Source organism: Lissotriton helveticus, chromosome 1_2 (assembly GCF_964261635.1).
Source record: "Lissotriton helveticus chromosome 1_2, aLisHel1.1, whole genome shotgun sequence".
In the NCBI taxonomy this organism is placed as follows: domain Eukaryota; kingdom Metazoa; phylum Chordata; class Amphibia; order Caudata; family Salamandridae; genus Lissotriton; species Lissotriton helveticus.
The window spans coordinates 193,081,532-193,102,095 of NC_136058.1; the positions used below are offsets into that span (position 1 = coordinate 193,081,532).

General features: G+C 43.9%; 1 protein-coding gene across 2 annotated transcripts in view; it reads left to right on the top strand.

The window, feature by feature from the left end:
* The window catches only part of FAF1 (Fas associated factor 1), a 1,925,838-nt gene that overhangs the window by 1,042,145 nt on the left and 863,129 nt on the right, over positions 1–20,564 (top strand). For both annotated transcript variants that reach the window (XM_078671305.1, XM_078671297.1), the window contains exon 9: positions 12,910–13,005. In XM_078671305.1, the coding sequence (XP_078527431.1) occupies positions 12,910–13,005 (96 nt within the window). The remainder of the gene's footprint in view (positions 1–12,909; positions 13,006–20,564) is intronic.

Here is a 20,564-nt window from a genome sequence, read left to right on the forward strand (position 1 = left end):
CTCCACCTTATTGGCAAGGTAGTCCTGATCAAAACAGACAACATGACTGCCATGTGTTATCTGCAAAAACGGGGGGCACCAGGTCCTCTCAGCTCTCTCATCTAGCTCAGAACATACGGAGGTGAGCTTTCCGATAAAACATTTACCTGTTTGTGGAGTACCTCCCAGGAGCAGACAACGACTTTTAAGATATCCTTGGTATGAGGCGCCAACAAGCCCATGACTGGGAGCTCAACCCGCAAGTAGTCCTCCCATTCTTCCAGCATTGGGGTTATCAAGAAATAGACTTTTTAACCACTGCAGAAAATGCCAAATGCCCAAGTTTCGCCTCCTTCTTCCTATACCCACAGTCCAGGGCAACACATTATAGATGACTTGGTCCGGGATATTTGCATACGCTTTTCCACCTCTCCCACCGCTTCTGTTTGTGATTTGCAAAGTTTGGCAGGCATCTCTCCCCCTCATCATGGTGGCACCCACATGTGCGTGACAACCATGGTTCACTACACTCCTAGAACTATCCGTAGTTGCGCCCTAGTACTGCCCAACAAGCAGAACATTCTCATGTTGCACCACGGAGAAGTCAGATAACTTTACCCTATTTCCCTCAATCTTGCGATCTGGCTCCTGAAATCCTAGAGTTTGGTTACTTAAGTCTACCACTTCCTTTGGACGGACATTCTCAAAGAAGCAAGAAGACCTGTTGTGTAGTTCCTACTAATCCGTAGGATCTGTTTGGCAACATAAAGTAAGGGCTTGGTGTCTAGACTGTTTCCGGACACTCCCGTAGGATATGTCGGCCTATAGACCATCTAACTCGCAGTGCCAACATAAGCCCCCTGGTCTTACCATGAAGCGAATGGTTTCTGGCGGGCATCGAACATGATAACCCTGACCCCTCAGTGATTGAGTGAATGGGTCTGTACTGTTTCAACAATCACTCATGCTTATTTATTTTCAGAGAAGTTTACAGAGAATACACAGTGGGACGTTTTCAAAAAGTGTATTGATCCAACTCTATTCTTGGATAAAATACGTGTGCTCCAATGATTAATAGACAGAAGCAGATAAATGTGATTACAAGCACTAAAAGCATAAATAGTAGATATAGTTCTACCATGGTGCTAAAGCAGTGTATATATTTTGGCATATAAAACAAGGCAATTATCGAGCGTACTCTACTATGCAAACCCCACTCTGCGTACCTAGAGTGTGTGTAGTTGTAGAGCCAAGAATCCCCCTATGGGACGATCCAACCCTGTTACCTGATGGGATAGAATGAAGGTTCCTGTCTTGGTCACAAACTGGACACCCCTTATGAGATGTCAGACAACTGTGTGGTGAAGTCTCAGCATGCAGGGACCCTAAGTGTCTTCGGAAGTGCCTCCACTGCTGATCTATCGGGATGCTCATCTTTTATAATAGAAAGCAGCCTTGCGATGTGCGTATAGATTAGTGATGTTATGGATATGTAGATAGCCCTGTTGCCCCGTGGATGAAGACAGATGACTTTTGTGCATAGTGCAAAAAGAGACCTTACACATGATGTTCAGGGCATTTTGATAATGTTGTGCGAAGCAAGTTGTGTAAACAAGTTAGTTTCAGTGAAGATAATCCAACATTGTCATGCATGCAAATATTTGCAAAAGGTTACAGCTGAAATGTTATTGTAAGAACAATGTGTGAAATAGGCTGCTTCGCTGCATGGGCCTAACCCGGGAATATAACACCCACTCCTAATTCTAAGGGTAGATATCTAAAAGCTATCTTAAAAGCCAACATACCATTTTATCAACATTAAAAACCTACTCTTAAAAGCATCTAAAAGTGGGCTTCCCTTTAAAATATTTATTTAAAAGCCTTTAAGTCTTAATACCATTTGACATCTCAAGCACTCAGAAAACCATGGTGCCTAGAAAAAGAAAGCAAAGGCTGTTTAGGTTCATTTTGTTTAAGTAAATAGTCCAAATTGTTTCCACACGAACAAGCTAACTGTTGCCCACTACCGCAGAGGGCGTTCCCAGAGGTGCACCTCGTAGCATGCTTATGGAGCTATGGTGATTCCATACAATTCTCACAGCAGCCACTGAGCGAGGCGTTGTAGACCATAAGTTTTCTGCAGAGCCGCTCATTACTGGTAGCTGAAGCATCCCAGGTTGGCTGTAAGAATGCACTCATCAATGGAATACGCTGGGAACAACAATACACATGGGCTTTTAAAGGGTCCATCAGTACCGCCGTGTCTGGTGATGTAACCAATTGTGACTGAGATGTATATCCAGGACACATTTGTGGCTGCAAAGCAGGCAGCGGAAGACCAGTTGTATGCAGTCAAGCGAGACAGGCCTTAAGACTAAGAAAGAGTGCTCGTTCAGTTCTTGAAGCGGAGTTGTGCGAAGCAGTGTACCATGCGCTCACGGCAACGCAGCACAAACAGTGCTGTCTCCATTCCAAGTTGAACTGGGACATCCATTGTGGAGCGGAATAATTAAAATCATGATTCCTGCAACTAACCAGACCAGAGCCTATACATTTAAATAAGTGCTCTATTCCTTTCGTATCAGACATGTTAAAGATATGATGGACCAGCTCCCCAAAATGCAGTGGGAAGTTTATGTAGAGTAGTGTCTGTATCTCAAATGAAGACTGGAGCTCAAACGTCTCTCTGGCTGAAGTTGAGGCCACATCATTTTGAAAAAGCATGGCTTTCAGTTTGCTCAGGGAATCAAACAGTATTTTTGAAACCTTTATCAAAGGCCGAAGCGCTGCCTCCCTAACTGTGCCGGTAGGTGGAAACAGTACTTGTGTGCAGCAAGTTGCTATGGAATTAAGCGTCACTAGATAAGCGATGCTTGGTTCCATCCCGCAGCAACCTTGTTCATTCAGCATCAAATAGCTCCCATTCAAGAGCAGATTGAACACCGGATGAATCACGACAGCTGGAAAAGCCTTCAGATAACAAGACTAGTTCGCTACCGAAGCATGGCATGCTCCATCGAGGGAAATGTCCTTGTAAATTAAGGAACCGCTTAAAGCATCTTCACAGTCGGAGCCACTAATAAAAACTTCAATGTCCCCTTGTCTGCATCTAAACCTGCACGGTAATTCCCAATACTCATGCACATAACCTTCCCCTAGAGCTTCATATCTGCCTACCTGTTGGTATTGGAGACAATATTGGAATTGGAAAGTCGTGACCGGTAGGGTGAGGTAACCATGTATTTTACAGATTGTGGTTGGTGTCCCAACCACGGTGAATGGTAATTGGTCTGATTTTTCAATATGCAACATGGTATATTTCACATCTCTGCATGCCATTACTATTTGTCTATACGTTAAATCATATTCATAAAACAGACTAGTACTGTTGATGTAACGCCAAGGCATGTGGCCAGAACGTAATGTTTGTAACGGCCATCTCAGTATTACGATGGACCTTAATTGTGAATGTCCATGTTGTAAAATAGACATGTCTTGCTGTATTATGCCAATTGCAGAAGACATTATGTTGCCCAGTGAATACATTCTGGATGATAAAGTAGTTATACTGTTGTCAACCACAGCCAAAGCCTTTTCTAAATTAACCCTTCAATCTCGCACAATCTCTCAGCAGCTTCCTGTTGTAGATTCTGTATAAAAAGCACTTTTGACGTGGGTTCCAGGCAACCTAATAAAAAATACCTGAGATCCATGTCATCAGATAGAAGGGACAAGGGTTGCTTCACCTGGGAAAGTGTTGAGGTTTTTAGCCAATCTAGGAATAACTTCCCAACACCATATGACATCACCATCCCAGAGTGTTCTGTTTTGACATATCGCTGATCAGGCCTATTGATCCTAAACCCTTTGGTCTTACCCAGGACACTAAATTGACACCTGTTTGTGTCCACAGGCCAAACCAACCACCCCTTCCAATTGGGATTTGATGAATTAAAAGAACCGTTTCGTATAATGGTATCTACTGTATCCTCACTAAAATGTGTTAAATGCTACCAGTTTTCAAAGTGTTAGAATGCAGGAATACAAGGCATATTAAAATCCTTAATTTTGGCTATTCTAAGACAGGGTGTTTTCTGCACTGTTTTATTCAGGAAAATCATTTGATGCGGTATGTAACATACTCTAAACAAAGCCTCCATTCCCTGAACCTGCCAATCTTCTGTTCCCCAGACAGATTGTGTCTGTTGTGTCTTTCTAGAAGTCAAAACCCTGTATAAACACTTGGGAATAAAGGAAGCAGAGTATATCAGCGTCGTGTTAGCATACTTTTCTCTTTGCAGGTGAAGCCTATAATAATACGAGGCTCAGTCTGATGTATAAAAACCTGAAAAATAAGCAAACTTTTGTGAAAATGTCTTTGAACTACCTTTCGGTGGTGTTGGGCAGTGTTCCTATACTGTGTAATTATAAACAGCGTGCAGGACACTAACTTTGTGTAGAAAATGGTGTCCATATTGTTAATAACAGAACATGTCTCCATAATTTGATGTACCATCATACAATGCACCATTAGAAAATGCAACTTATTGCTCTAGATCTACAAGCAAATTCTGCACAGTTTCATTGTCCCAGTCATCAGAGAAACTACTAGAGGTGATATAATTTGAGGACATTTTAAACAAATACCTTTGCAATAGTTCAGTACATATTATATGATACCCTGTCCCACACAATTCCTTGAAGAACTGGAGCTGCTGTAATGTTCACCAGGGACAAGTCCCTTAGTTCATGGTGTGGTGATGCATGTGGTTTAAGAACCAGATTCAAAAGATGTACTGCGGAGCGTTCTGGGAGATAATGTACTTTTAGAAGTAGGAAAAAGACTGTCACCAAACCAATCCAGAGGACCAGGAATAGTAATCCAATTTTAATCCCGAGATGTAGCCAGGGAACAACAAAGTATGCCATTTTCAGCCAAAGATAGAGAGCATACATTCAGAGCTTGAAAGGGGAAGGCGGTGTTGGCAGTTCAGGTTCACTTGAATACGATGAGAAGTCGTCATAATGCACAAAGTAGCCAGATGTTGTCCTGTCTATTTTTGACAGCTCAGCAGGTTTTGTAGAACTGGGAGATGACTCGATCTGTGGCAGGTTCACAAAGACGTCGTCAATTGTTCAAATTGAGATTTCTGTGCTTGTTGATTGTACAGTTGTAGTTGTTTCAACAGGGAGAAGTATCATTTTTTTTGTTTAAACCTTCTCTTTGGAGAGAGGAATTTCTGCCGTTATTGAAACTTCCATCTGAACTTCTTGAACGTTAGCCAGAGGAGTGCGACAGCTACCCAGGAGCCCACCCGGCCTACTGCTGGGAATCGGCCACATAATGTGGTTTGATCCGATCAATCAAGACAAACCTTTTATCTCAGTGTCCGGCATGGGGCAGAAGTAGTACAGTTCTGGTACCTTCAACAGCCAGGACAGTTACAGGCGGTCTGTAGGATGACCCAAATTCTTTTTTGTCTACTATTTTTTCTCTGACCAGGTCCCCACTCTTCGTGACGCAGGCAGGTCTTGCTGGCACAACCTTCACTTCCCCAGTGGCGGTGTTTTACTTGAATGTTGCCTTGTGAAGCCTGGAATTCATTGAGTTTCTGTAAAACAGCCAAACATTCATCGATGTCAAATGGCGTTTCAGCCGCTCTGTGTTGACACTATGGAAGTCTGGTACGCACATTCGCACACCAAATAGGAGTTCATAAGGTGTATGATCCCTTAGGGATTTTCTAGTCATGTTGTTAAGTGCCCCCTGAACTCCATAAAGGTGATTGACCCAACTGCCATCCGAGCCTAATGCCCTTGCTGTTAAGGATTGATTTAAATCAAGGTTTTTCCTCTCAGCGACTGAATTTCCTTCTGGCTGGTACGGGGAGGAGTACCGCAAGCAGGGCTCGAAAAATCATGTCGCCCACTCGCATTGTTTTTATTCATCACAGCTATTTTTAGGGACTATTTGTCCTTACTGCTGAGGTGAAAACCCTCTAACATCAGGGAAGACAAACTGACTTTTGACCTCTGTCTGAAAGCAGAACAAATAAGACAAGATAGCAATATTTGAAGGCATCTATATTTCTCACAAAGTGAAAGAGCAATAAAAACGCCATTAAATCTTGTTATCTTATCACATTTGCTAGCTTTCAGAGACAGGTCAAACGTCAGCTTATCTTATTACATTTATTTTATTTTCTGGTTCTTAAGTTAGAAGATTTTGTAAAGTGAAATGTGTGACAATTGAACTGTGCAAAGCGTGTTAAATGAAAGGCTATAAGATGTCAGGCTTTTTTCTAACACAACACTGACATAGCTAAGTGAACTTTTCAAACATTTCAAATATATTTCTCTAGTTATGAAAACCCATTTTTATAATTCTGTGGTGAAAAAAATATTTTAATGGGATCAAAACAAATTAGAACACTTTACTTGGTGATATGCAAATTTTAAATATTTTTGCTGAAACCCAATTTCCAAAAATTGTTTGAGCTCTTATCAGTAAAACTACATGTTAATGGGAATGTTTTATGGCCATTTCAATAGAAAATATACTATCTGTTAAATGACAATGCACTACCACATGATGCTTTGGTAATATATTTATGAAAAGTGAGTTTTTAAACATGAACTGGGAACAATTGCTGCTCCTGCCCAGATGACCATGCTATTAGTAAACTAAGAAGCACACCAGGAATCATGTGTACCCTATATATGGGCTTGATTTTTGTTATACATGGAACAAACATTTAGTCTAGTAAATACAGAGGTTTTTTTTGTACAGCAGAAATAGTGAACTTGCATATTTGAAGGTGCTCTCTTATGTGACAAAGAAAAAGGCGGCTGCATAAGACAAAATATTTGCCTAGGATCACACAATTTGAGACCGGTTCACGGATCAAGTACATTACAGTTAGGTCGAGTAGGTTATTAAAGTTACTGGAACTGTATGTCTAGTAAAATATTTATGATTTTGCGAGCCCTGCCAAGGCAATAACCAAACTTCTCCTAGCTCTGTGTAAGGCCGAGATCTAAATGCGGGACCCTGGTCAGAATGTAGTGTGACAATAGCATTTGTTCCGATAAAGACTTGCAAATTCCTTATAACAGTTCTAGCATCAGCCGAGCGCTGTGGTCAAACCCACAGGAACCTGGAGCATGAATCCACTGCCACCAAAATGTGCTTGTAAGCCCCATTTGATTGTAAGGGGCCGCAGTGATCCAAATACACACAGGCTTGTCTGAAATAAATAGATGTGTCTGTGCTGGGCATGCCGCAGGGGATCCTTTCATCTGCTGGTAGATGTTGGATTTAAGGGCAAAGTCCTTGGTCTGTTTTGATAGACCTGGCCACCAATAGTGGTGCTTTAGTAAATAAACTGTTGCATTAATCCCTGCTTGATCAGAACCCAGACACACGTGCAGCTAATATCATTCCTAATCTGCAATCATTATTTGGTATTAATCTATCCCTCATTCCTGGAATCTGAGCGTATGGAATGTTATGTGCGTTTAACTTGTAGGAGTACTTGAGTAGAAAGCCTTTGGGCAGGGCTGTTCCGTTAATCGCGAGTGCTCCCTTTATCCTCGTACTTGAGCAAGTTATTACAGCAATTGCAGCAGTACAAAGTGTTGCATTGGCAGCTTCATCTGCCATTGAATTTCCTTCAACATGAGCACCAACATGTTAATTATTCAATGTATGAATGACATGAGCCTGTGGCAGGCCTTCTTTCAGGTATGGCACCTGTTCCCAAAGCATCTTGTGCTTTACAGTGCAACCTTTAGAATCTCTAAATCCATTCTAGCCCCAATAGTGTAAATATTCGTTACGGGACAGAACACAGTCAAATGAATCACACAATAAGTGTGGGGAATTCATGATCTGTATTTTGTAGTGCCAGTATGAGGGCTTTTAGTTCTGCCAGCTGTGCTGTACAGTCCCCTAGGGCCTGAGTGTGTGTTTTACCAGGAAGGAACTTTCCAGCATGCATGCACCCTTTAACAATTGTGAATGCTGCAGAATATTGCTGTTTCGTTCCTTCAGCAGGCTGGGCAGAACCATCGGTATAAATGATGTATTCATATCGATCTAGAGGCATAATTTCATTTGGCAGAACATATTCTTGCTCATACTGCAAGAATGCGTGTGTTTGTAATGAAGAGTCAAATCTGTAATCTACATCTGTTGTACTGAGAGAGTTAGCCCATTGAATCCATCGTAGATGTAATGCTCTAGCATTTGGGATGCTTGCTTTTGTAACTGCCTTTAGGGTCGGTACAGGGGTCACAACATTGATGTGTTTCACCTGCGCTCGTGCTCTCTCTCACTACAGCAGTCTGTACCGCTGAAAGTATTTTTTCAATGGATACAAAACGTATTTCAGCATTTGTGTACATATGTGATTTGTATGCAATAGGTACTGTATAGCCTTTATTGAAAGTGATGTAGGTGTACTCTGTTGGTCCACCGACTACGCGGATCACCAGGTTGGTTATGTTAACCTGCATTTGCAAATGTTTAGAAGTTATCACATCAGTTTCTACGTGCATACAAGATGGACTCCGATCTTCACATCATAGTTTGTTGCATTAACCAATGTTGCACATTCACACTCTGTTTTGAAATATCTATTACAGTATTTTTTTGCCAGAGAAGGAATAGAATTTCTATCTCTGGCTCCTCTATTCAGTTAATTCTGCACTTACCATAACATAGTAGATTACCTTGCTTTATAAATAACTACGCTTCTCAAAATGTGCTCTTTCTTTGACAAAAATATTTTTGATTATTAATACCTCGTCTTATTTTTTCCCCAATTCATATAACGTATTACATTTTCTACTAATGTAGTGAAGCTCTAAATCGCAGAGTTTGACAGATTGATGCTTTCTCTTGGTTAACTAAATGCAAAAAATTGTCATTCTTTGCGGCCTGATCCAAAAACAGGATACCATAGCCACATTTTCCACCTGTACTCCCTTCCTGGTATACAACTATATTTAGTGCACCGAATATAGTATATCTAATCCTGTTGATATCAAATCATTCTTAAGTAATATCTAGTGGTTTTTTGCGTAGAGCCTACAAACTGTCTATAAGTGTGTTTGATTGACTTTTGTTTTTCTTAACTATGAGATCTGCAATTTCTGCTGCAGATAGCTATTAGACCTTTCCCCCAATTATAAACTGCGCCTCAATCATTTTAAATTTCTACATAGATATTATTGGACACCCATTAGCTTGCATCGCATGAGACTGAGAGAGGACGCTAGGTGTTGGAGGTGCGTGTTTGAACCTGCTACATTTCTCCATATGGCGTGGAGCTGCCCGGAGCTTGAAAAGTTCTGGTCGGATGTATTTCTTGCAATAAATCAAATCATTGGCAGAAATGATGAAATGGTGCCGCACTTGGGTTTACTTGGTCTAGTTCAAGCCACTGTACCGCAGAGGCGTAAGTTACATGCCCTGCTGCTCCGATATGCCCGACGGCAGGTCGCTATAAAGTAGGGCAGGCATCGACTGCCCACGTTCAGGGCATGGCTGGAGGATGTGAGCTATGGTCATATACAACTGGGAACATTCTGGGGGCTAATGCCCACGGCCTCTAGACCTAGGGATATTTGGGAACCCTTTCTGCAATGGTCCAGGTCGCGGGAGTGCTCCCCCCGCCCTGACGCTGCGGAGAGGGGAGCTTGAAAACTCTCTAGCTGGGCTCTTTTCAATGTGCGGGTAGTCGCCCCTTGGTCTAGACACTTGAGTTCGCCTTTCTGACCACCCATCCCGATGGGCAGTAAATGTCCCTAACATATAACATCCCCCGATGTTCAGATGCACATATTAATATATATTGTACTGGATTACGTTTACTGTTCTCTCTGGGTCGCTGCCTCACCAATAGATGCTGATTGATGTATACCGGTAAGCATGCACCCCACCAAAGAGCCTGTGCCCAATAATCTGATCTGATAATTATGCTGTTGTTTACCCTGACTTGCTCACTCTGTTGTGTTCTAAATCGTTTTAAATGAAAGATATATCTGCCCTGATCATATTGCATTGACTATGCTATGCTTGAATGTATGTAATGTTTCTATATTCAAATGCCAATAAAAAAAGAATTCTAAAAAAAAAACAAAAAAAAAGTATGAGATCTGCGATCTGTCTCCTTAGTGTTACCCCTCTAGGGACTTCCTGTCCAGTTAAATTTAGTAATATCTTAGTTTGAATCAGTAGTTTGCACTGCCAGTAACTCGTAAATATCCAAACCCTCACAGTATAACCTTTACTTGCAGTCTTTGTAATAAGAACTGCAGTTTCCCTCTTTCTGATATAAAATGTACTGACCAAATCTAAAAATACTCCTTCACAATGGCAGCATGAATATTGCTAAATATTCATGCCAAATTGAGTGGCAAATTCATTTTGATCATATGAATATTACCTTTAGCACATAAATTTAGCTATTTCCACCTACCCATATCTAATTTAGTTTGGCTTAACCCCTTCGCTGCGGCAGCAATTCCGCCGCAGCGCATGGGGGAGGGGAGGCCGCGCGGCGCTCCCATGCTTGTGTTGGAACCGCTCCGTCACGAGCCTCGGGTGCGCTGTGCTTGCGCCCGCTTAATAGAATGCGCCGCGCAGGCGCGGCGGCCGGGCCGTGACGGAACCGCTCTGTCACCAGCACAGCGTGAAGGAGGCTGGTGACGGAGCGGTTCCGTCACCAGCATGGGAGGGGTTAAAAGAGGATACAGGTTTCAGGAACGCAGCAAATCTAGTTGGCAGAGCTGAATCCTTCCACAACATAAGGAGCTTTCCTCAGACATCCCTTCTAACTTGTTCACGATAAATCTGAGCTGGTTAGATTCAGTGTCAGGTCCTTGAATGTTCACAGTTGACTCAATACTTTGAAGAAGACCCAAACTCCATTATAATATACACTGTCATTGACACTGAGTTCTTGGGGTCCATAATTAACAAGTAACAGTTATGAATACTGCATGTGTAATGCTAATTTGTTTGTATGGTATAGAGGAGAGACAAAAACATATTTTCCGTTTTGGACAGCATTTCATTTCTTTATACTCAAATTTTATTGGTTTTAAAAACAAACAGTGCAGAGACACAACAATACAGAGACATAAAGGGCCAGATGTATGAACACATTTTCCCATAGACACAGAGTGGCCAAAACGGTTTGATACATCTGGCCCAAAGTGCGGATGTATAACCCAGACCACTTGGAAGTGCCATGCAACCCACCCACAACAATAGTTTAATATTAGTATGAGGCTGAGCTAAGGGCTCAAGATGGCTAAGACACCACCTCGCCCCTCAGCCCAACTTACCCAGCCACTTGCCCCACACTCTTTTATGCTTCTTTTGAGCATCCCCATACCAGATAAACCTGCTGCTCCTGCGAGGCGCACCAGTTCAATCTCTTTCTCTATTGTGTGATCGTGGGGAGGGGGGTAAGGACTCCTCCACTTGGCAGTAGTGTCTCCTTGGCCACCACCCCCGCTGTTTCTAGGAATGCTCTGTCTGCCCTAGAGCCCCCAATACCCTCCTTGATGCCCAGGAGCACCACTCGGGGTGCAGGGAACCTCCCATCCCACTGTCTCACTCAGTTCCCCAACCACACCCACCCAGTATCTTGAGATGCGGGGCAGGGCCTGGTCTTGGACAGCATTCTTATATCACATTTATTGATGTAAGGTAAGAACATTCTAGGATAAACACTACAGAGTGCAATGAAGAAATTATGTAAATTCAATCTCCTGCCTTTGATGTATTTCTGGTTGCGTTCTAACTGACTTCCTATTGGCATGTTGTCGTTCTGGTGAAGCGAAACAAAGTAATAAATCTTCCTTTTCTATGGAGGGAGGTCTATGCTTCTACAAATACCGGATGTGTTCATTCCGTTCTGGTTAACTACAGATGTTTCAAAGAAGGTGACATGCACCTTTAGGAGGTTCTGAAAAAGGGTTAGAAATCTTGAAGCAATTAAGGGTCAAATGTATCAATATTTGGTCAAAATGTACAGGTCGAAAGCCGTGACCAGGGAAGATATTTAAGAAGCAACCTATGTAGGAATAGATTGGTTATTGAAAATCAGAAATCCGACCCCCCTCGTGAATATTAATTAGATAAATTGCAAATTGTGACCACCATGTCTGTGATTGCATTCCAATAAAGTAAACTCTTCTTTTTTTAAATGCAGCCTGAAAGGAAAGTGGGCTGTGTCTAAAAAGAAAATGTTCCTTGCCCCCCCCCCTCTTTGTTTTTTGTGTTTGCAGTTGTCCCCTTGAGACCACTGCCTACCTTCAGACATGCTTTGGGTTACCACCCCAACTTGGAGTCAGTAACTTTTTAATGGATTACTGCTTTTTCAATCCTAAATCAGTGATCCATTATGTTTTTCTGAACCTATTTTTGGAGTTAGTTAGTAAAAGGTTAACAGTAACTTCACTTTAAAGTCAAAGCACATTGTGTAGACTCCTTTTAATATACAAGATGATCAGCTTTGGCCTGCATGTATTCGCATAGATGGCACGCAAAGCACAGTAAATGGCCAGAGCCCATTTTCAGATTTCTGTTTTGTTCCTGTTCTTATCTCTGTTAGTCCCCCACTTCGTTCCCACAGCCTCTCTATGATTCCGCTGGTTTTCTGATTCTGCATAACTTATTGTTTTGTGTCATTTATCAAAATAGATTTTTTCCGTTTTCATGTGAATAACAAAAACACAACAGGTTAAACAGTAAACGTTTAATAAACTGTACCAAAACTGAATAATAGTTATTTCCCAGGCTGTATAGTGGCATTTGTCATCAATGCCTCTAGATACACAATATGCCATTCAATGTTCTAATAGCTCCTAATGAAAATATATGCCATTAATACGGATTACATGATATATTTACAGATGACATTAGCTGCTTCAGGACTTACTTACCCTTGCCATCGGTTAACAGTAGGAAGACGAACTTCACCTGCACAGACCAGAGAACAGTCAGAAGAGGTAAGAAAGGCTATCGTCCTAAAATTCCTTCAGGACAAGCAAAGGTTGTTTCTACTTGTTTTCCCGGGAGCAACATGTAGCATATTTATACAGAGGTATGATTTTTGTTAGCCAAAACAATCCCTTGTAATACTCTTCTGTTTATCAGCTCTTAGTGCCAAGTGGTTAGGAACAGTGTGTTCTTTATGTAACATATGCACGTGTTTTATTTATATGAGAACAAGTCGTTGAGCATTACGTTTAATTTATAATTGTAAATGTATTTTATCTTTCTGATTTTTAGTTGAAATTACTTTTTGATACCAATGTACGGTTTAATCATACTAAACCTTACTTGATTAGAATTAAGGGGCCAAACATAATGCTCACAACACTAGCTGTAGCTTTCACCATCTCCTAAAAGTGGGACGTTATTATTTCAGGTAGTACCAAAATTAATTTTGTATAAATATCTTTCTATCACCGCCATCTCATAAAACTTTCCAATGTCAATCTTATAAGAAGCACTTATGCTGGGCATAGATTATCCTTATATCAGCCATGGGTCTTTAGGTTTAAAGCATGTTTTATTTATTTTTGTGTAAGAGAACGATATACAATACAAAACACCTCACCTACATCCAAAGTCTGGTAGGGGAAGAAAGGCTAAGACAGAAATTGAGAGAAAGGGCAAAGATAGTGAACCTCAGAGAAGCAAGTATGTAGCCAGGGTGGAGGTTCAGGGTGAGGGGTACAAATTGGGTTGAAAGTGGAAACCTGTCAGAGGCGGTTACCCCATTAAGGCTCAGGGGCTGCGCCCCTCTGAAATTCCTATACATTTACTTAAAAACAAATTAAATAGATCAATATATTCAGAGATCCGATTGTATCGCTAAATAAAACGATCTATTTAAGTCTGGGCTGTTTGTTTCAGGCTGTCTGCCCCGCCTCACTCTGAAGCAGGAGACGGAAGCCAGGCAGTAAATCAACTTTATGAACAGTGATGCAGGATGTAGGGCTTTCTGTTTTAAAGCACTTCATTGCCATTGGTGGTCTATGGTTGTATGCACTCTGTAGGCCAGTGACGCAATCAGCGTCACGGTTTCGGGTGTCGGACACTTACGTTCCAGCGTTTTTTCAGACGTCTTTCAAGGGCATCGATCCCACCATTTCATTATACGCGTAAGTGGATACTAGCACGTCTGAACTTGTGTCTTGTTCTCGGTAATGGTAAGTGTTTGCAAGCTAATGTTGTGTTATGTATATTGTGCTGAGACCACTCATCACGCTAACCTCCCCCACTGTTTCACCCCAGGCCCTCACCGCAAAATGGATCCAAATAACATTCAGGGTTCTTGTTCCCTTGCAAAGTTGATCCAAATATCTGAGTCGAGCAAGGCGAGAAGTATGTGCCTACAGTGGACAGTTCTCTGATTTATGACATTAAAACTGGCCATTTCTTCATGCCCCCAGGTTAACATGGATGCCAAAAACATGGATTGACTTGCAAACAATGAATGTTATAAACGTTAAGGTAATGCATTTCAGCGATTCAGTTCCTCTCTTATTTCACATGCTTTACTTAATCTTGCGTTCCCCAACATCATCTCCTACACCGACGACACCCAGCTGATCCTCTCCCTCACCATCGACCCAGCCACCGCCAGAACCAGCCTACTCGAAGGGATGAAAGACATCGCCGAGTGGATGAAGAAAAGCCGTCTGAAACTGAACTCAGACAAGACGGAAGTCCTCATCCTGGGATCATCCCCCTCCGCCTGGAACGACTCCTGGTGGCCCCCTGCCCTGGGCACCACTCCCAAGCCAAAGGACCACGCACGTAACCTGGGCTTCGTCCTTGACTCCTCCCTCTCAATGACCAAACAAGTCAACACCGTCTCATCATCGTGCTTTAACACCCTGCGCATGCTCCGAAAGATCTTCCGATGGATCCCTACCAAAACCAGGAAGACGGTCACCCAGGCACTCGTCACCAGCCGACTGAACTACGGAAACACTCTCTACGCTGCAACAACAGCCAAACTACAGAAAAGACTCCAGCGCATCCAGAACGCCTCCGCATGACTCGCCCTGGACATCCCCCGACACAACCACATCTCCGGCCACCTGAGAGACCTGCACTAGCTCCCCGTCAGCAAGAGGATCACGTTCAGACTCACCCACGCACACAAGGCTCTCCACGACCTGGGCCCCAAGTACCTCAACAACCGCCTGACCTTCTACACGCACACCCCCCAGCTACGGTCAACCAGCCTCGCCGCCGTTCCACGCATCCGCAAAGCTACCGCCGGTGGAAGATCCTTCTCCTACCTGGCAGCCAAGACATGGAACTCCCTCCCCATCCACCTTCGGCGAACCCAGGACCATCTCTCCTTCAGGAAGCAACTCAAGACCTGGCTTTTCGAGCAGTAACGGACCCCCCCCCCCCCTCCCCCCAGCGCCTTGAGACCCTTCCGGGTGAGTAGCGCGCTATACAAATGTCGTGATTGATTGATTGATTTTATAATTTTGTTTATCTGAATTTTCTTCTGTGTATACTTTGAGGCATGAGCCATGCCAGGTGTTTGAGGGGCATTGAATCAGCATGTGGGCTGAAGGCACACAATTTGCCTGTCAGTGGGTTGGCCTGTCTGCAGAGCACACAGAATAATGTTTATGTATTCCATTTGCAACTGGAATTCTGTGGATGTGTGTGAAGGCGGCACACAAATATCAAAATATTTGCATGGCAAAAGTAAGAGAAATTAAAGTGCTAAAATTTGAGGGAGTGCAGTGCATATTTGTGGGCAGTGAAGTGACAGAGATGCGAGGAAGTGCATTCCGGGGAACAGTGAAAAGAGGATGCTGAACACCCATTTACAAAGTCAGGTATACAGACAGGCTTCATGTGTATGTCAGTTGTTGTCATTTATCTGAATACAATTACTTCTCGGAGAGAAACCAAAATACCGGTTAGGTGGCGCACTATGGGAAACAGAAATGTATTTGGTATGTTCCTTTATAAAGAGCCCCTACTATTTTCATCCCATTTAAAGACCTGTCTGCACATATTTCCATATGAATAGTTGCAGCCAGCAGCTATAGGTGCTTCTTGAAGTCTGGTTAGAGCATATTTTTCCAAAGTTAATGCTGCATGTAGTGCAAGACACAGGGCATGCAAACATTTCAAAGGGCAAAGGTTGTCATGCTGTACAATTTACACATCACAGTAACTGTTGAACATAGTAATGCAGGTTGATATGAGGCAGTTTTAATGTGTTTAATATTTCAAGACTATACTGCTTTATAAGCCTTGCATTATCGCTACATTCATTTGCTTTAAAATGCCCCATTTGCCAGTCTTGTTTTCATTTCTTTCTCGGGAGAGGGACTCACCCTGGACCCCAGGTTTGTCCATTGCACTTGTTCACATTGCTCACTATATAAAAGTCATGCCTAACGTTTACGCTCACCACTTTAAAATGTCACCAGCCACCACTGCTATCAGGGGGTCACGGTGTTCACACCGACATATAATTGTTTGGTTATGTATAGGAAGCATCAACTATATGGGGGCTTACGAAGTGGCAACAGGTGCAGTATACTAAGGTATGTTAGTTCCTGAATTCATTTCCTAGGTATCTAATGCATGGTCCCCATGTTTTATCAAACTGTGGTAGCTGGTTCTCCGAGATATTCGTAAGCTTTTCCATGCTCAGTAGGTCCCAGAGTTTATGAAGTCATTCTCCGTGGTGAAGTACCCGATCAGTGCCCCATCTACTGAGGAGTTTGTTTGGCTGCACATAGGGCATTGACATCACTCGCCCCCTCATCAACCTGAGACGGTAAGTTAGGGTATTAGGGAGAACCAAAATCACACAGCTCGGAAACCTAGGGAGGGTAGTGTTGTACATTTCATCTACTGCATCTAATACGCACTGCCAATACGCCTGTATCCGGGGAAAATGGCACAATATGTCCCCGGATCCCCTCAACCCCTCCAGCCTGAGGGATCCCCCGCTTCCAATGTGCAGTGCGTTCAGAAGTGTAATACCAGTAGTGTAATTGTTGAAGTAATGTCCTCTTCTCTGTGGCACTACGCGCCGTAGGATTGGCTCATTTCTGAAAATATACGACCATTCTTTCGGGATGAATTGCCATTCACATTTTTACTCCCAACTTAATTGTGCTAATGATTTTGAATGAATCTGACTTGCATCTAAAAAGTGTATATGTCTGACAGAAGTCTTTTATTGGAGTGTCTAGTGATAAGCCATTTTTCGATTGGCAGTAGAGCTCTGCATGCATGTGGCCGCAGCGACGGCTGCGTAACCCAAAGCCTGATGGCCAGGTATTGCCAAAATGTCGTGTGGGTGGAGTTTGGGGGGTAAGCCATAGCCTTCCTGAAGCTGTTGGAATTTCATTATTCCATTGCGGTCAAAGAAATTGCCCACTCTCTTACAATTTGCATGCTGCCATGCCATACAAGCTGTGCTGGGAGGAAATCCAGGTTTCCCAGTATTAGTCAGTGGCGAAATCCAGGTAGATGGCTTCGTCGACAGTTGGATTGTGTCCCAAGTTCCTAATGTGGCACGGAGCACCAGAGAGATATACACTCCCTGTGGGGAACTAGGGAGCCAGAGAATTTTCCACAAATGGATCCCACTGATTGTCTGATCGATGAAACACCAGTGTTTCTTGGTTTTGGGTCTGGCCCACTGCACCATGTTGCGGAACTGCGCTACCTGGTAATAGTGTTTAAAATGGGGGAGCCCCAGGCCTCCAGCTGTGGGGGACAGATATGTCAAGCATTTGGCAATATGAGCCCTCTTGCCTGTCCATATATACTCCATTATCAGGTGTTGCAATTTATTGAGAACTTGGGTGTGGGGGGGTCAAGGGCAGGGTTTGCATTACATAGGAGAGTCATCTTGACTGCTGCAAATCTTCCAAACCAGGACAGCGTATGGTTTATCCTTTTCTGTAGTTATGCGCGTGTCTGCCAGCAGGCAGTTATAATTGCCATCCTCCGTTTGTCTGTTCGTAGAGTGTATATGGAGGCTCAGATAAATCACCCCCTGTGTAGTCCACGGGAAGGGGAAGAGTCGCCCCAGAAGTTCATGGTCTGGAGCTGGGACTGTAAGGTTGAGGAATTGTGATTTTTAAGCATTGGCCTTAAAACAGGATACCTTCTCCAGCTCCTGTATCCAGAGCCGGCAGGGAGCAGGAGGGCTCTGACAGCACTACCAAAATTAAAAGAGCTGATGTTCTAGTACACTGTACCTTATCCACAAGATGACACAAACGTTTTGTGTTCTTGCTGCAGTTACGTTCTGGGTTAAAGCCCGCCTGGCCAGGATCTATAAGGCCCTGCATCATGGTAAGCCACGCATCATGGGGGCTAAGCATGCGGCGAGGACGGTAGTAAAAATCTTGACGTCAGCATTGAGCAACAATATGGGTCTGTAGGCGGAGCATTTGGTAGGATTCTTGCCTGGTTTGTGTATGACTGTGATTGTTACCAGCTACATCGTGTCCGTCAATACACCCATGTGACTAAATGAGTTGTCGAGGCGTGTAAGAATAAAGGCTACGGCGGGGGCAAAAAGCTTGTAAAATCCGGCAGATAGCCATCCTGACCCAGTGCCTTATCGGATTGAAGGTGCCAGATCGCAGCCATCACCTCATCGGTGTGTATGTTGCTCTCCAAGCTAAGTGCATATTGCTGATTCAGGTGATCCACTGGGGCTTGTTCTCAATCAATCAATCAAGGTTGGTAAAGCACAACTACTCACCCGGGAGGGTCTCAAGATGCTGGAGGGGGCGGCTCTGAGTACTTGTGTCATCCGAAGAGCCAGGTCTTAAGGTCCTTCCTGAACTGGGGCAATGTGGGTGATTGCCAAAGGTGGAGGGATTGGGGGTTCCAGGCACTGGCTGCGAGGTAAGAGAAAGACTTTCCTTCTGTTCTGGTCTTATTGTTACGTGGGACTGTGGCCAGAGAGAGCTGGGCTGATCTGAGGTGTCTTTTAGGTGCGTGGAAAGAGTGGCGGCTGTTCAGGTCTGGTATTGTGAAGGGTCTTGTATGCTTGGGTGTAGAGTTTGAAGGTTATTCTTTGACTGGAAGCCAGTGGAGATCGCGGAGGTGTTGGGTGATGTTGAGGAGCAGTCCGACTGCAGAATTCTGGACAGTCTGGAATTTGCGAAAGGAGTGTCTTGTTGATTCCGGCGTAGTGAGCGTGGCCGTAGTCCAGTCTGCTGCTGATGGGTGTGCGCGTGACAGTTTTTCTGGATTTGTTTGGGATCCATCTGAAAGTCTTTCGAAGCATGTGAAGGGTGTTGAAGCAGGTCGAAGACACAGGGTTGATCTGACCTTTCATTGTGAGGGAGGAGTCTAGTATGAAGACGAGGTTTCGTGCGTGGTCCTTCAGGGTAGGGGAATTTCCAAGGGCAGAGTGCCATCAGGAGTCGTTCCATGTGGAGGGGGTGGAGGCTAGGATGAGTACTACTGTCTTTTCTGAGTTGAGTTTCAGACAGCTGTTCTTCATCCAGGTGGCAACGGCTTTCATCCCTTCTTGGAATTTGTTTGGTGATGTTGGGTTCGTTGGTGAGAGAGAACATAGCTGGGTGTCGTCAGCGTAAGAGACGATGTTGATCCCATGGTTCCAGACAATGGTTCAGTGGAGGCCATATTGGCATTGAAGAGGGTGGGGCTGGGGAAGGAGCCCTAGGGCACTCCGCGGTTGGTCTCTGTCAGTTCCGAGAAGTAGGGAGGGAGTCTGACCTGGTGAGGTCTGCCAGTGAGTAAGTAGCGTATCCAGTCAAGAGCCTTGCCACAGATGCTGTCGTTGTGGAGTCTTGTAGCTAGGGTATGGTGGGAGATTGTGTTGAATGCAGCTGAGAGGTCCAGGAGGATCATGATTGTTGTTTCACTCTGGTCGAGGAAAGGGCAGGTGTCATCTGTGACGGCGAGTAGGGCGGTCTCTGTGCTGTGGTTGCCTCGGAATCCGTATTGGGAGCTGTCCAGGACGTTGTTAGCTTCGATGAAGTTTGATAGCAGGGTGTTGATGGCCTTTTCTCTGTCTCTACATCTCCCTCTAATAGGTCCTCTGCCGAACACAGGTCAGTATAAAAATGTTGAAATGCTTGTGCGATATGGTCATCTTGTACCAGCCTGTCTCCCCGCGGGCTTTCAATTCTGTCACTCTCTGGCTATTCACTCGGGCTCGGAGTTTGTGAGCCAATGATCACTCTGCCTTCTTCCCTCCCACATAATATTTCTGCTTGGTCCGTATGTGGCCATATTCTGCCCTATCCATGTCTAATGCTTTAAGTTCTTTCCTTGCTTAGTTAAGTTGGCGGCGTGTCTGGTGGGCACCCGTTTGCTTGTGCAGTCCCTCCAGCTCTTTGACTCCCCTCTGACAGTCCGTCCGTTTCTCTTGGTTGTAGCAGGCTGCTATGGCGATAAAGTGGCCCCACAGTACCGCCTTTAACGTGTCCCATAGAATTGCCACGGCTGTGTTTCCAGAAAGGCCCTAATTGCCTCAGTGACTTCAGCTGCGTGTATGAGGAGCTTAAGGTTC